Source organism: Bos mutus, chromosome 14, assembly GCF_027580195.1.
Source record: "Bos mutus isolate GX-2022 chromosome 14, NWIPB_WYAK_1.1, whole genome shotgun sequence".
Lineage (NCBI taxonomy): Eukaryota > Metazoa > Chordata > Mammalia > Artiodactyla > Bovidae > Bos > Bos mutus.
The window spans coordinates 12,742,657-12,756,977 of record NC_091630.1 but is presented as its reverse complement, the minus strand read 5'-3'; the positions used below and the strand labels follow the sequence as shown (position 1 = coordinate 12,756,977).

The 14,321-nt window shown below is 41.2% G+C and overlaps 1 protein-coding gene across 6 annotated transcripts in view; it reads right to left on the bottom strand.

Moving 5' to 3' along the window:
• The window catches only part of NDUFAF6 (NADH:ubiquinone oxidoreductase complex assembly factor 6), a 50,466-nt gene extending 39,617 nt beyond the window's left edge, over positions 1 to 10,849 (bottom strand). For 3 of the 6 annotated variants that reach the window (XM_070382994.1, XM_070382993.1, XM_070382995.1), the window contains exons 1-2: positions 10,621 to 10,849; positions 3,424 to 3,523 (exon numbers count right to left, since the gene is read on the bottom strand). In XM_070382994.1, coding sequence (XP_070239095.1) covers positions 3,424 to 3,523; positions 10,621 to 10,817 — 297 coding nt within the window. In that variant the 5' untranslated portion in view covers positions 10,818 to 10,849. Of the gene's footprint in view, positions 1 to 3,419; positions 3,524 to 10,620 lie in introns of all 6 variants that reach the window. The other 3 variants (XM_070382996.1, XM_070382998.1, XM_070382997.1) reach the window with 2 other exon arrangements.
• Positions 10,850 to 14,321: the final 3,472 nt, after the last annotated feature.

The window sequence follows — 14,321 nt, the reverse complement described above, 5'->3', positions numbered from 1 at the left end:
CATACAACTTGATATCAAAAGAACAAACAAAAGACCCAAATAGACACTTTACCAGAAAGATATACAGATGGCCAAGAGGTCCACAAAAAGGTGCTGAAACATCACTAAGCACCAGGGAGGTATCACTTCACATCTGCAGAATGGTTATCATCAAAAAGACCACAAATACTGTTGGTGCAACCACTGAGCTGGTCATAGCCAGCTGTCGTATAAAATCCACTTTTCATTGCGTGTCACAATCCAGTTGAGAAATGGTTTCTTGTACAGAATAAGAGGACACTTTAAAAAAACAATTTTGGATTTGAAGGCAGCTCATGTGGAGAAGGCAATGCCACCCCACTCCAGTACTTTTGCCTAGAAAACCCCATGGATGGAGAAGCCTGGTAGGCTGCAGTCCATGGGGTCTCTAGAGCGGACTCAACTGAGCGACTTCACTTTCACTTTTCCCTTTCATGCACTGGAGAAGGAAATGGCAACCCACTTCAGTGTTCTTGCCTGGAGAATCCCAGGGACAGGGGAGCCTGGTGGGCTGCCGTCTACGGGGTCACACAGAGTTGGACACGACTGAAGCGACTTAGCAGCAGCAGCAGCATGTGGCATACACTTATTGAACTTTTTCACCTTTCCAGTTTGCTTCAAATGCCAACATCCACAGAACGGTTGATGTTGAGTTCTTCAGCAATTTCTCGTATAGCTATAAAAAGATCAGCTTCAGTGATCCTCTCAGTTGGTAGTTGTCAACTTCTGCTGGCTGGCCACTGTGCTCCTCATCTTCAAGGTTCCTGTCTCCTTTGCAAAACTTTTTGAACCATCACTACACTGTATATTATCAGTTCGGGGCAAATGCATTGTTGATGTTGCAAATTGTCTCTGCTGCTTTACAACCCATTTTGAACTCAAATAAGAAAATTGCTCAAATTTGCTTTTTGTCTAACATCATTTCCCTAGTTTGAAATCAATATAAAATAAATAGCAAGTAATAATTAGCAAAAAAAAAAATAAAGTGATAAACGTGCATTAAAATGATGTATAACATAACCACACTTAAGAGTGTATTCCAGTATCAAAGAACAAAGTTCAACAATGCAAAATTACAATTACTTCTGCACCAATATAATAAATCCAAATAAATCGAAACCACTAATTTGAAAAGATATATGCACCCAGTGTTCATAGCAGCATTATTTACAATAATCAAGATATGGAAGCAACCTAAGTGACCATCAACAGATAAATGGACAGAGAAAATATGGTTTACACACACACACACACACACACACACACACACACAATGAAATATTACTCAGCCATAAAAAAGAATAAAATTTTGCCATTTGCAACAAGAAAGGCCCATAGGATATGATGCTTAGTGAAATAAATTAGAGAAAGGCAAATACTGTATGTTATCACTTACATGTAGAGTCTAAAAGTTAACACAAATGAATAAACATAACAACAAGAAAAGAAGAGAAACAGACTCACATATATAGAGAATAAAGCAGAGGTTACTAGTGGGGAGAGGGATGAGGGGAGGAGCAACATAGCGATAGGGGAGTAAGAACTACAAACTACCATGTCTAAAGTAAGTAAGATACAAGGATATACTATACAACACAGGGAATATAACCAATACTTTATGATAATGTTAAATGGAGTATGACCTATAAAAATATCAAATCACTATGTTGAACACTTGAAACTAATATAATATTATAAACCAACTGTATTTTACTAAAAAAAATTTTTAAAGGGTAATCCTTTTAAAACATGACCAAGAGATGGTCTCTTTCTTTGCTCAGAATCCTCCAGCGGTTTCCCGTCTCACTCAGAGTAAATGCCAAAGTGGCTGCAGTGGTCTCCAACACCTTACCTTTCTGGCCCAGATGCCTCTAACCTAATCTCCCAAACTATCCCTCCCTCTCTGCTGTGTCACCCTGGCCTTCTTTCCTTTGAATGTGTTCGGCACACATACCTCAGGACTTTTGTATTTGCTGCTCCTTTTGTCTGGAATATTATTCAGCCACATATTTCACACTCCTTTGCCTCCTTCAAATCTTTGCTCAAATGCTACATTAGTGAGGTTTTTTCTTATGGAAACCCCTGCTACACCAAACCTTCCCTAACCTCCTTAACTTTTCTATACAGAATTTATTTGCTCCTTGAGTGCAAGGACTTTGCATGTTTTACTCAGTGCTATATAACCCAGTACCTAAAATAGTGCCTAGCATATTTGGGGCAATATCTGTTGAATGAATGAATGAACAAGTCTGTGTGTGCAAAAACAAACAGTAAGACAGACAGCTGCTGGGAGATGGAAGTCTTGTGAAGGGACCACAGGACCAAGGGGCAACCAGGGGCACACTGCCTGGAGTGCAGGAGCAAAAATGCCTGCATAATTGAATTCATTCAATTAAAAAACAAATGCAGCAAGACACTCTTATAAGATGACAGACAATTAGGGAAAATATGGAGGATTTATCTATTAAAAATGGAATTTGTTATTATTTTAAAGTTATAATGGAAGATCACAATGGAGATTATTTATTTTTAAACTGTGACTGACTTAAGATGCTCAAGTACAGTTTATACCTGAAAAAGGAAAAAGTGAAAAAATACAGAACCAGGACTTCTAGAAATACACCAAGGACAAACAGCTGGACTCAATTACTCTGCAGATTCATCAAGTCTAAGCTTCGTCAGGCCTCAGTGCTACAATCACAGCCTCCCGTTCGCTCCTAGCTCACCTCCTATCGTATTCACCAGAGGCTGCATCAAAACTGGCCACACTCTTCAAGACCCCCAACCTTCCCACACTCCCTCACTCTCAATATCTGATCTCTCCATTTAATTTACTGAGAAAATTAAGGCCATTCTATCTCAACTCCCTCAATGACACTCTCCATTTCAATTTATCTTATACCTCAGCACACATTCCTTCCATTCTAATAAAAGGAAGACTCTCTCCTTCCTTTGTTATTCTTCAGACAAGAGTTAGTATGATATAAGATTTGGGTTTGCTATAATTACTTCAATTTCCATTTCCCTTTAAAGTTAAAAACTCATTTCAAAAAGTGCTCTGAAGAACTGTTATATTCATGCAAATTATGCAAATATTGTAGAGAATAAGCAGTAATACTCTGATTAACCTATTCAATTAATAGACAAAAGTGCAATGTTACTTGCATAGTTTAAAATATCCTTAGAAAAAGAAATTCCAGGATGGTCTTTCCAGAAACATTAAATTAAGTTCATTAGCTACCTTTATTTTTGGAATTGAATTGTTAAGCAGGAGAAAGAAGTCCCCAGCAGAGACCTTAAGCATGTCCAACATATAAGTTACAACTATCGTTCTTTATTATTCAGCATTAAACACATTATATCATAATTTTTTGCAAATAATTTATAAGGTATTTTAATACCAGCCTGAGCCAGTTCCACATTGAAGGCTCTCAGTGCAAAAGCAGAGCTTCTGGATTCGGCAGGGAGTAAAAGGGAACATAAATAGCCTTCATAATCTCGTTTCCTGTAACAAAAAGCAGAAAAAGGTAATTATTTTGCACTTTCCAAGTTGCACACAAAAAATACTGACCAAAATGAACTAGAAACATGGCTTCAATTCAAAATGGGCCTTAAGTTTCCTATATTTTATATCTGTTTCTCTACAATTACAAAAAAAAATGTATCTGTCTCCAATTTCAGAGCAGTTAAAATAATCAATCTCTATTAATTTATTTTGACATGTAATATATATAATTTTAACTATTTCAGAATCACTTTGGTTTTAGTAATAAGAATTCAAATGAGCTACAGATATAGAAATCTAGAAAACAGTTCCAATAAGTCCTGGTATGAATACACACACATTTATATACGGGTAAGACATAAAGACAGAGAACAGCACGGGGCGCCGTCGGGGAGAGTGCGCCCACGTGTATGCACACACACTCACTCATGGTCCCTACGGCATCTGTTGAGAAAGCCTAGAAACAATGACATCCGCCCCTCCACCCCAAAACTGACACCTAGACCTTGATCTCTCCACTGCAAGAAACGTAGGCTCCTTGAAGCAATGAGTGACTCCAGGACTGGTGCACGGAAAATACAAGATAAGCCTGGAGCATCTTCTTGAGTAGAAAGTGAACAACCATTCAAAGAATGGAGGGCCCTGTCAGAGGCCAAAGAAAGTGGCTTGATGAAGTTCTCACTGGCCGAGTGGGGCACCATTCAGACACCAAAAAAACACTGAGAGTAAAGACTGCAACAGGACTCCATGAGCCCAGACCAACACACATGAATGAGTAAACAAACACAAAGAGAAGGAAGGTGACAACCAGTACATGGAAACTGAGAAATCTAGAAGACACGACTGAATTTTTTAACATCACCATTTGAGAGCTCTTAACTACCAAGGTAACCACTGATTCAGGCAAATATCAGTGTCCGAAAATGTTAAACAAGTGAAAGTTTGACAGGAAAAGGATATTTACATAGTATTAAAGTATGACTGTGAAGAGAAGAGAAGCTAAAAGCAAAGGAGAAAAGGAAAGATATAAGCATCTGAATGCAGAGTTCCAAAGAATAGCAAGAAGAGATAAGAAAGCCTTCCTCAGTGATCAATGCAAAGAAATAGAGGAAAACAACAGAATGGGAAAGACTAGGGATCTCTTCAAGAAAATTAGAGATACCAAGGGAACATTTCATGCAAAGATGGGCTCGATAAAGGACAGAAATGGTATGGACGTAACAGAAGCAGAAGATATTAAGAAGAGGTGGCAAGAATACACAGAACTGTACGAAAAAGATCTTCATGACCAAGATAACCACGATGGTGTGATCACTCACCTAGAGCCAACATCCTGGAATGTGAAGTTAAGTGGGCCTTAGCATCACTACGAACAAAGCTAGTGGAGGTGATGGAATTCCAGTTGAGCACTTTCAAATCCTAAAAGATGATGCTGTGAAAGTGCTGCACTCAATATGCCAGCAAATTTGGAAAACTCAGCAGTGGCCACAGGACTGGAAAAGGTCAGTTTTCATTCCAATCCCAAAGAAAGGCAATGCCAAAGAATGCTCAAACTACCACACAATTGCACTCATCTCACACGCTAGTAAAGTAATGCTCAAAATTCTCCAAGCCAGGCTTCAAAAATACGTGAACCATGAACTTCCAGATGTTCAAGCTGGTTTTAGAAAAGCAAAGGAACTAGAGATCAAATTGCCAACATCCACTGGATCATGGAAAAAGCAAAGGAGTTCCAGAAAAACATCTATTTCTGCTTTACTGACTATGCCAAAGCCTTTGACTGTGTGGATCACAATAAACTGTGGAAAATTCTGAAAGAGATGGGCATACCAGACCACCTGACCTACCTCTTTGAGAAACCTATATGCAGGTCAGGAAGCAACAGTTAGAACTGGACATGGAATAACAGACTGGTTCCAAATAGGAAAAGGATTACTTCAAGGCTGTATATTGTCACCCTGCTTATTTAACTTATATGCAGAGTATATCATGAGAAACGCTAGGCTGGAAGAAGCACAAGCTGGAATCAATATTGCTAGGAGAAATATCAATAACCTCAGATATGCAGATGACACCACCCTTATGACAGAAAGTGAAGAACTGAGAAGCCTCTTGATGAAAGTGAAAAAGGAGAGTGAAAAAGTTGGCTTAAAGCTCAACATTCAGAAAACGAAGATCATGGCATCTGGTCCCATCATTTCATGGCAAATAGATGGGGAAACAGTGTCAGACTTTAATTTTTGGGGCTCCAAAATCACTGCAGATGGTGACTGCAGCCATGAAATTAAAAGACGCTTACTCCTTGGAAGGAAAGTTATGACCAACCTAGATAGCACATTCAAAAGCAGAGACATTACTTTGCCAACAAAGGTCCATCTTGTCAAGGCTATGGTTTTTCCAGTAGTCATGTATGGATGTGAGAGTTGGACTGTGAAGAAAGCTGAGCGCCAAAGAATTGATGCTTTTGAACTGTGGTGCTGGAGAAGACTCTTGAGAGTCCCTTGGACTGTAAGGAGATCCAACCAGTCCCTTCTAAAGGAGATCAGTTCTGGGTGTTCTTTGGAAGGAATGATGCTAAAGCTGAAGCTCCAATACTTTGGCCACCTCATGCAAAGAGCTGACTCACTGGAAAAGACTCTGATGCTGGGAGGGATTGGGGGCAGGAGGAGAAGGGGACGACAGAGGATGAGATGGCTGGATGGTATTACCGACTCGATGCACATGAGTTTGGGTGAACTCCGGGAGTTGGTGATGGACAGGGAGGCCTGGCGTGCTGCAATTCATGGGGTCGTGGGGAGTCAGACATGACTGAGCAACTGAACTGAACTGAAAGTAGCTACTCACCAAATAAGTATTACTTACTAACTTTTTTATTAATTAAATTTAAAAGGCAGAAACCTTGAAAGACACCCTCTCAACCAAGTAATTAAATTTAAAAGGCAGAAACCTTGAAAGACACCCTCTCAACCAAGTAACAGAAAGTTCACCCCACAGTAATAGGATAAATCAACATGCTGTGCTTCCTGATAAGATATGGAGAAAACCACAGAGTGAGTTCTGCAATATTCTTGCAAAAACTGTATAAACCCAAATTGAGAGAACCCAGCCGATTCTCCTTAAAAAAAAAAAAAAAAATTCAGTTCATGGAAGATGAAAAACTGTTCCAGATTAGAGAAGACTAAAGACTTTTGACAACTAAATGTAGCACATAATCCTGGATGCATGAAAGTCATAACAGAATAACTAGCAAAAGTTGAACAGAGTCTGGATTAGATGGTAATATTGAATCAATTTTAATATCTTGATTTTGATGGCTGTACAATGACAATAAGGGAAAGAATCCTTGTGTATTAAGAAATACACACCAATAACTAATAAAGGAGATAATAGGTCATCTACATCTTATTCTCAAGTGGTTCAGAATGTCAACAATGAGAGAACTGCAGTGAAGAGTGTATTGGAGCTCTGTGTGCTGTTTCTGTAATTTTTATGTGAATTTGAAATTACTTTAAACTGAAAAGTTAAAAAAAATATAGTCCTTACTATACTCATTCTAGGATGATGTAAGTCTAAAGTACTAGACTGCCTACTGACAAAGCTGCTTTCATTGTAATTACCTGGAACCTGACTGTAACAGTACTTCCTATAAAAACAATACTCAACATTAAATGGGTCCAACCTCATTCCACGGAGTTTAGGTTCTGAAACTCGGACTACTCCCACTTTTCAACTGGTTCACATTTTGCTGTGTGGCTAACAGAGAACTTAAACTTCACAATCCCCGCTCAACTTCCACATAGACTAAAGGGAGAGGGCATGAATTGTAGCAACCTAGCGATCACAAGACAGCTCTACTGAAAAACCCCACCAGTTGCAGTTTCAGCTATAATATGGAGGGTCTGGGCAAAACAGCTTTATAGCTCACACTTTTAAATATAGATAGATGTAAATATTTTCAAATTTTATTACAAAAAGTCTGTAAACATCAAAAGTGTTTAAAACACCTGAAAGCTAATATGGAACAGTGAGAAAATACTGAATAGGAATCAAAACTACAATCTTAATTTCCATCATTCAACTAGTTATTGACAGAAATGATATCAGTCATGTCTATTTCCTAACTTATAAAATGAAGCTTGATAACCTACCTGTTTCATATCTCCTAAAAAATAACCAATATGTGAAGGATTTTCAAGCTTCTTACAGGAAAATGAAAAATAAAAGGATGACAGAACTATAACAGTCCTTGGGAAATAAAGATATTCTACACAGCTAAGGATTTGCCCTGTTAATAACTTTTTTTAAATATTTTGGTTGGAAATTTTTCTAAACAATATTACCCACTTCTTCACATTAGATAGAATACACTGACTACTGACCCATTTCTTCACCAATCAGGATCATTGTTATAAACATAGATTACTAGTATACAAGGATATCCTTTAAGTGGCAAACCAAGGTCCAGTTACCTCAGAACTGTAACAGATAGTGAGAAATCCTGTACTGTGATAGCTTTATACAGCAACACAGTCAATAACTTTTCATTTATTCATTCAAACATTCATTCAGTGCCTACAACGTGCCAAGCACTGTGCTAGACACTGAAGATGGTACAGACTTCATCTAGCAGGGAGAGACAGACATATGAGAAATAAGCATATCTAGTGCTAAGACTGCTATGCTAATTCCAATGACCTGTGCAGCTGAAGCACAAAGGAAGAAGTGGTTCCTCAGTGAGGCTGGAGCACTTCCAGATACCACCAGTAGCAACCTCATCTCCTTATTAGAGCATTAATTCCCAGGTCTAGAGGCTTCCCAGGTGGCGCTAGTGGTAAAGAACACGCCTGCCAATGCAGAAGACAAAAGATGCAGGTTCCATCCCTGGGTCAGGAAGATCCCCTGGAGGAGGGCATGGCAACCCACATGAGTATTCTTGCCTGGAGAATCCCACCATCAGAGAAGCCTGGCGGGCTACAGTCCAAAGGGTCACAAAAGAGTCAGACAGGACTGAATTGACTTAACACACAGGCAAGGCCTAAAGAACTGTTTCTCAAAACCAGACCCCAAGAGGCCTACATATAATAAATTAGGTTTGAAACTTTCCCAAGAATCTTGATTCCTAGAAGAACCCCGGTGGGCTAACCTGAAGTTATACGGTATCTCTTCTGATATTTGGAAGCTTTGCATAAGACACATGTCCAAAACAATCCTGCACACACAATTTCAGAGTCCAAATCTTGCAGAGATTAATGGACAATAAGAAGCTAAAAGTTATCTTCTGTCCAAGTTTCAGTTTGTTTTAAACTTCTAGTTCTCTGTTCAAGTGTCATTATGTGCCTGAATTTTTACACCCATCATGCAATTTAATCCTCACAACCACCTTATAAAGTGGAAGTATAAATCTGCTTCTAAGTCACTTCAGTCGTGTCCGACTCTGTGTGACCCCATAGACGGCAGCCCACCAGGCTCCCCCGTCCCTAGGATTCTCCAGGCAAGAACATGGGAGTGGGTTGCCATTTCCTTTTCCAATGCATGAAAGTGAAAAGTGAAAGTGAGGTCGCTCAGTCGTGTCTGACTCCTAGCGACCTCATGGACTGCAGCCTACCAGGCCCCTCTCTCCATGGGATTTCCCAGGCAAGAGTACTGGAGTGGGTTGCCATTGCCTTCTCCAAAAGTATAAATCTACAAATGAGGAAATAGGTGAATCTTAGTTAACTCTCCCAAATGACACAACTAGCATTAATAAACTCAGATAAGGTTTGCCTGCTTTAAATCACTAGAGTCAACAGCCTCCATTCCACTTAATTACCAATATGGACAGATTAAGTGTCTCCCCATTTGTAAATATATATTTGAGAAAAGCTGTTATGTGATATCTACAGACTATTACTAGAAGAACATAAAAGAAATCTGTAAGAGCGACTCAACCCTGGATAGGAAAGTCAGAGGACACTACTGGTGTCAAAGAAAAACCGCACTGAACAAGTGACTGTGGATGGTATACATTTTGGTAACCTAAACTGTTTATTATCAAAAAGTGGTAATTTTAAACTATATAAAAATGAATATAACTTTTTTGGCTTTTACAATTTTTAATGCCCTGATTTCCACTAATGCTACCTTGTTTCTCCAAAAGTAATCAACAAGTAAACAAGGGGGGATAGGTACACTATTTTTAAAAGCATTAAAAACAAAACACTGAAATGCATGGGAATTCTGTCATTATACTACATTTTGCCATAACGGAATTCCAAAAAATTGGGATTTACTAGCCCAATCAAATCCAGGGTGGTTAACTACTCTAGCACTTCTCAGAAGCCCTTGAGACCAGATATTTTGAGACCTTCTGCCGCTTTTATTAATCAAAGGCAGCAGAGTCGGGGAGGGGAGCGGTGTATTTTAAACCATTCATCCCTGAAGTCAGACCTGGAATCCAAGACAGGCCCCTGCCGAGATGTATCAGGTAACCTGAAACATCCAATTCACTCCTCTGTGCTTTTCACGTGTTACCTGAACAAAATCGTCATTAAGCCTCTGACTTTATGAGGCTTAGATTCCACTGAACTCGGGTAAATCCCCTGAATTCTCTCTAAATCTGTTTCCATATCTGCTAGATAAGATAATACCGTTTATACTGTACTCACTGTGCCCCTGCTTTGAGCCAGACATTGTTCTAAATGTTTTAATTCATAAAACTCGGAGTGTACAACTGTCCGTCATACTTTGTGGCGAAGATTACATAAATTACTTGTAAACTAATATTTTGCATAATGCCTGACTGACACACAAGAAGAACTCAAAGTTAGCCACTGCTTACTTAAAATTAATTACTAGTCATCTTTCACATTAAAAAAAAAACACTCATGTAAAAAGCTTAACGTTAAGACTCAAGCAACATGACAGACGAAGGAATTTTGCCACAATTTTGGGACCGATGTGAAAGCTCCTGTGGCTTCACTCCCACCACACACCCAGGGATGACCCCAGGGCACACACGTTGGAATGCCAAGAGGCAGGTCGGCCTCGAGGCCCGCCGCGCCCACGAGGGTCCCTTCCGGCCTCGCTCCCCGACCTCGGGGCAGGCCGGGCTCTCTCACCGCAGCAGCTCCAAGCAGTAGCGGTCAGTGCCCGAGGCGCCAAGTCCACTACCCGCGGCCACGCTCCTCCCGGACGCCACGGGCTCCGAAAGCCGCCGTGCGCGCGCCCACAGGCCCCGGGGTGGTCGGCGGCGACACAGGCCGGGGACGCCGAGCCGCAGAGGTCCCCATGCCGAGCCCAACGTGGAGGCCGCCATGACACCGACGCCGCCTGCCCTTCGACCCCGCGTTCTCGGCGCGCGGCTACGCTCGGCCACGCCCCGGCAGGTCAAGCAGCACGGCGAGGCGGCGGGAAGGCGACCTCTGGACGCTGCTCGGAGAGGAGCCAGGTGTCGCTGTGGTCTGCCGCCGTGCACCTCAGGGAGAGCCCCGCCTGAGTCCCAGGGATTCCGCCCAGGCTCTCCCCTTCCCTTCCAGGCCCTCCTGAAGATGTGTTTATCGAGATAGGAGAATGGAGAATAATTTAACAGTTTACTAGCTTGATTTATAACTTTTAAACAATTATTCACATGGCATGTGAGCCTCCTTAGGCCCTCTTAACCTCAGGCCGGTGAAATGTTACAGTTGAGTCTAGTTGCCAGGACCCGAGACCTGGTCCAAGCTGCTTACATCTGGATCCAAGTAACACCTCCTGCGTCCAGGTTTGACCAGACGTTTCCTGCTGCCGCCACACTCTTCAGTTCAGTTCAGTCGCTCAGTTAGTGTCCGACTCTTTGCGACCCCATGGACTGCAGCACGCCAGGCCTCCCTGTCCATCACCATCTCCCCGGAGCTTGTTCAGGCTCATGTCCATTGAGACTGTGATGCCATCCAACCATCTCATCCTCTGTCGTCCCCTTCTCCTCCTGCCCTAATTCTTCCCCAGCATCGAGGTCTTTTCCAATGAGTCCTCTCTTCACATCAGGTGGCCAAAGTACTGGAGTTTCAGTTTCAGCATCAGTCCTTCCAATGAATATTCAGGTCTGATTTCCTTTAGGATTGACTGGTTGGATCTCCTTTCAGTCCAAGGGACTCTCAGGAGTCTTCTTCAGCGCCGCAGTTCAAAAGCATCAATTCTTGAGCGCTTAGCTTTCTTTAGGGTCCAACTCTTGCATCCATACATGACTACTGGAAAAACCAGAGCTTTGATTAGACAAACCTTTGTCAGCAAAGTAATGTCTCTGCTTTTTAACATGCTGTCTAGGTTGGTCATAGCTTTTCTTCCAAGGAGCCACACTAGTTCTTTCTAAAATGTACTTCTGATCATGATCCTTTCCTGACTGACAAACTTTGCTGAGTGTTGGATAAAGTTCCTCCATGACAATAGCCTCTGTTTACCTTTCAGCCTCAACCCAAGCATTTGTAACTCCAGCTTAATGATTCTCCTTAAACCCAAGGGAGAGAGTTCTGCTTTTGTGGACCCAAGATCAGATCAGATCAGATCAATCGCTCAGTCGTGTCCGACTCTTTGTGACCCCATGAATCGCAGCACACCAGGCCTCCCTGTCCATCACCATCTCCCGGAGTTCACTCAGACTCACGTCCATCCAGTCAGTGATGCCATCCAGCCATCTCATCCTCTGTCGTCCCCTTCTCCTCCTGCCCCCAATCCCTCCCAGCATCAGAGTCTTTTCCAATGAGTCAACTCTTCGCATGAGGTGGCCAAAGTACTGGAGTTTCAGCTTTAGCATCATTCCTTCCAAAGAAATCCTAGGACTGATCTCCTTCAGAATGGACTGGTTGGATCTCCTTGCAGTCCAAGGGACTCTCAAGAGTCTTCTCCAACACCACAGTTCAAAAGTATCAATTCTTCGGCACTCAGCCTTCTTCACAGTCCAACTCTCACATCCATACATGACCACAGGAAAAACCATAGCCTTGACTAGACGAACCTTTGTTGGCAAAGTAATGTCTCTGCTCTTGAATATGCTATCTAGGTTGGTCATAACTTTCCTTTCAAGGAGTAAGCGTCTTTTAATTTCATGGCTGCAATCACCATCTGCAGTGATTTTGGAGCCCAGAAAAATAAAGTCTGACACTGTTTCCACTGTTTCCCCATCTATTTCCCATGAAGTGGTGGGACCGGATGCCATGATCTTCGTTTTCTGAATGTTGAGCTTTAAGCCAACTTTTTCACTCTCCACTTTCACTTTCATCAAGAGGCTTTTTAGTTCCTCTTCACTTTCTGCCATAAGGGTGGTGTCATCTGCATATCTGAGATTATTGATATTTCTCCCAGCAATCTTGATTCCAGCTTGTGTGGACCCAAGAACTCCAGCCAATTCACTCTGCTTTGGTTTTCTTCCCTGACACAGTCTCTCTTCAGCCTATACAGGATCTTAGTCCCTCCTGCATAATGTTCTCTTTTTTCTTTGGGCTTCTGTGCTTTAGCACTAAGTTTAAACCTGCTCAATTAAAAAAAAAAAAATCACTTATCTCCACCTGCAATTCTGGTCTCCTGCCTAGCTGGACTTTTCAATCTCAACTGGTAGTCTTTTTGTCTGGAGAGTGTGCACCTTCTCACAACCAGGGGAAACACTTTGGAATCATCGTTACCTAGTCTTTCTTGTATAACTAATGTAATCTAACTGGTCAGGTCTTATCAATTCTTTTTTCTTCATATATTCACGTCCATGACACCAAAACTACCTGGAATCAGATCCTGGCTCTACTTCCTGTTATCTCTGTGACTTTGAATGACCTTTTCTTGTGCTTCAGATTCCTCCACTGTGAAATGGTAATAGTAATAGAAGCCAAAGTTCTTGTGAGAATTAAATAAGTTAATACCTTTAAGGCATCCAGGGCAATGCCTAGCCCATAAATAGCACTGAAAACAAGTCATCTATGTAGGGAAAACATTAAGAAAGACTTTAAAAGGACCAAAACGATTTCTGAGTGTCTTAATGGAAAGTTAGACACTGTCCAGGTTGCCTGATTTTATGGGTTCTTTGTGCTTTTCACTGTCTTTGAACTGTTTCATAATTCTGTAAGTGGCAGAATATTGAGAATGCAAATAATCCTTGTCTGTGACTTATGCAGATTATATCCGTAGGAGATTGAGTCGATTAGTGTTCTGTGGTTATTGTCTGATTTTACCCGTTTCTCATCTGTTAAACAGATTGACTTAAGCTTCCTGACTGCCTATATATGTCTGGTAGTTTGAATACTTCTTCGAATTGGTTGTAAGATCTTACTGGTTCTCCCACAAATTAATGAAGTTAATTTTTTAATTTTTAATTTTTTAAAAAAATTGTTGGCTATGCGGGGTCACGGTTGCTGCATGCAGGCTTTCTCTAGTTGCAGGGAGTTGGGACTATTGTCTAGTTGATACGCCTGAGCGTCTCATTGTGGTGGCTTATCTTGTCGCAGAGTGTGGGCCCTATGGTGTGCTGGGCTTCAGTAGTTGCGGTGTATGGGCTTCGCTACCCCAGGGCATGGGGAATCTTCCCCAACCAGGATTCAAACCGGTGTCCCCTACACTGGCAGGCAGATTCTTAACCACTGGACAACCAGAGAAGTCCTGAAATTTTTAACGTGTTGATTTTATATCTGTGTGAGAATCAAGACTATAAAGTTTTGTTAAAAATTATTTTTTAACAGTTATCATTTGTTATCATTAACTTCTCTTTTGTTTTGTTTCCAGTACCCAGTTTCACATCTTTATGATGGACCCGTTTCTTTTCCTATCTCCAGGCAGATCAATCTATATCAAAAAATATAAC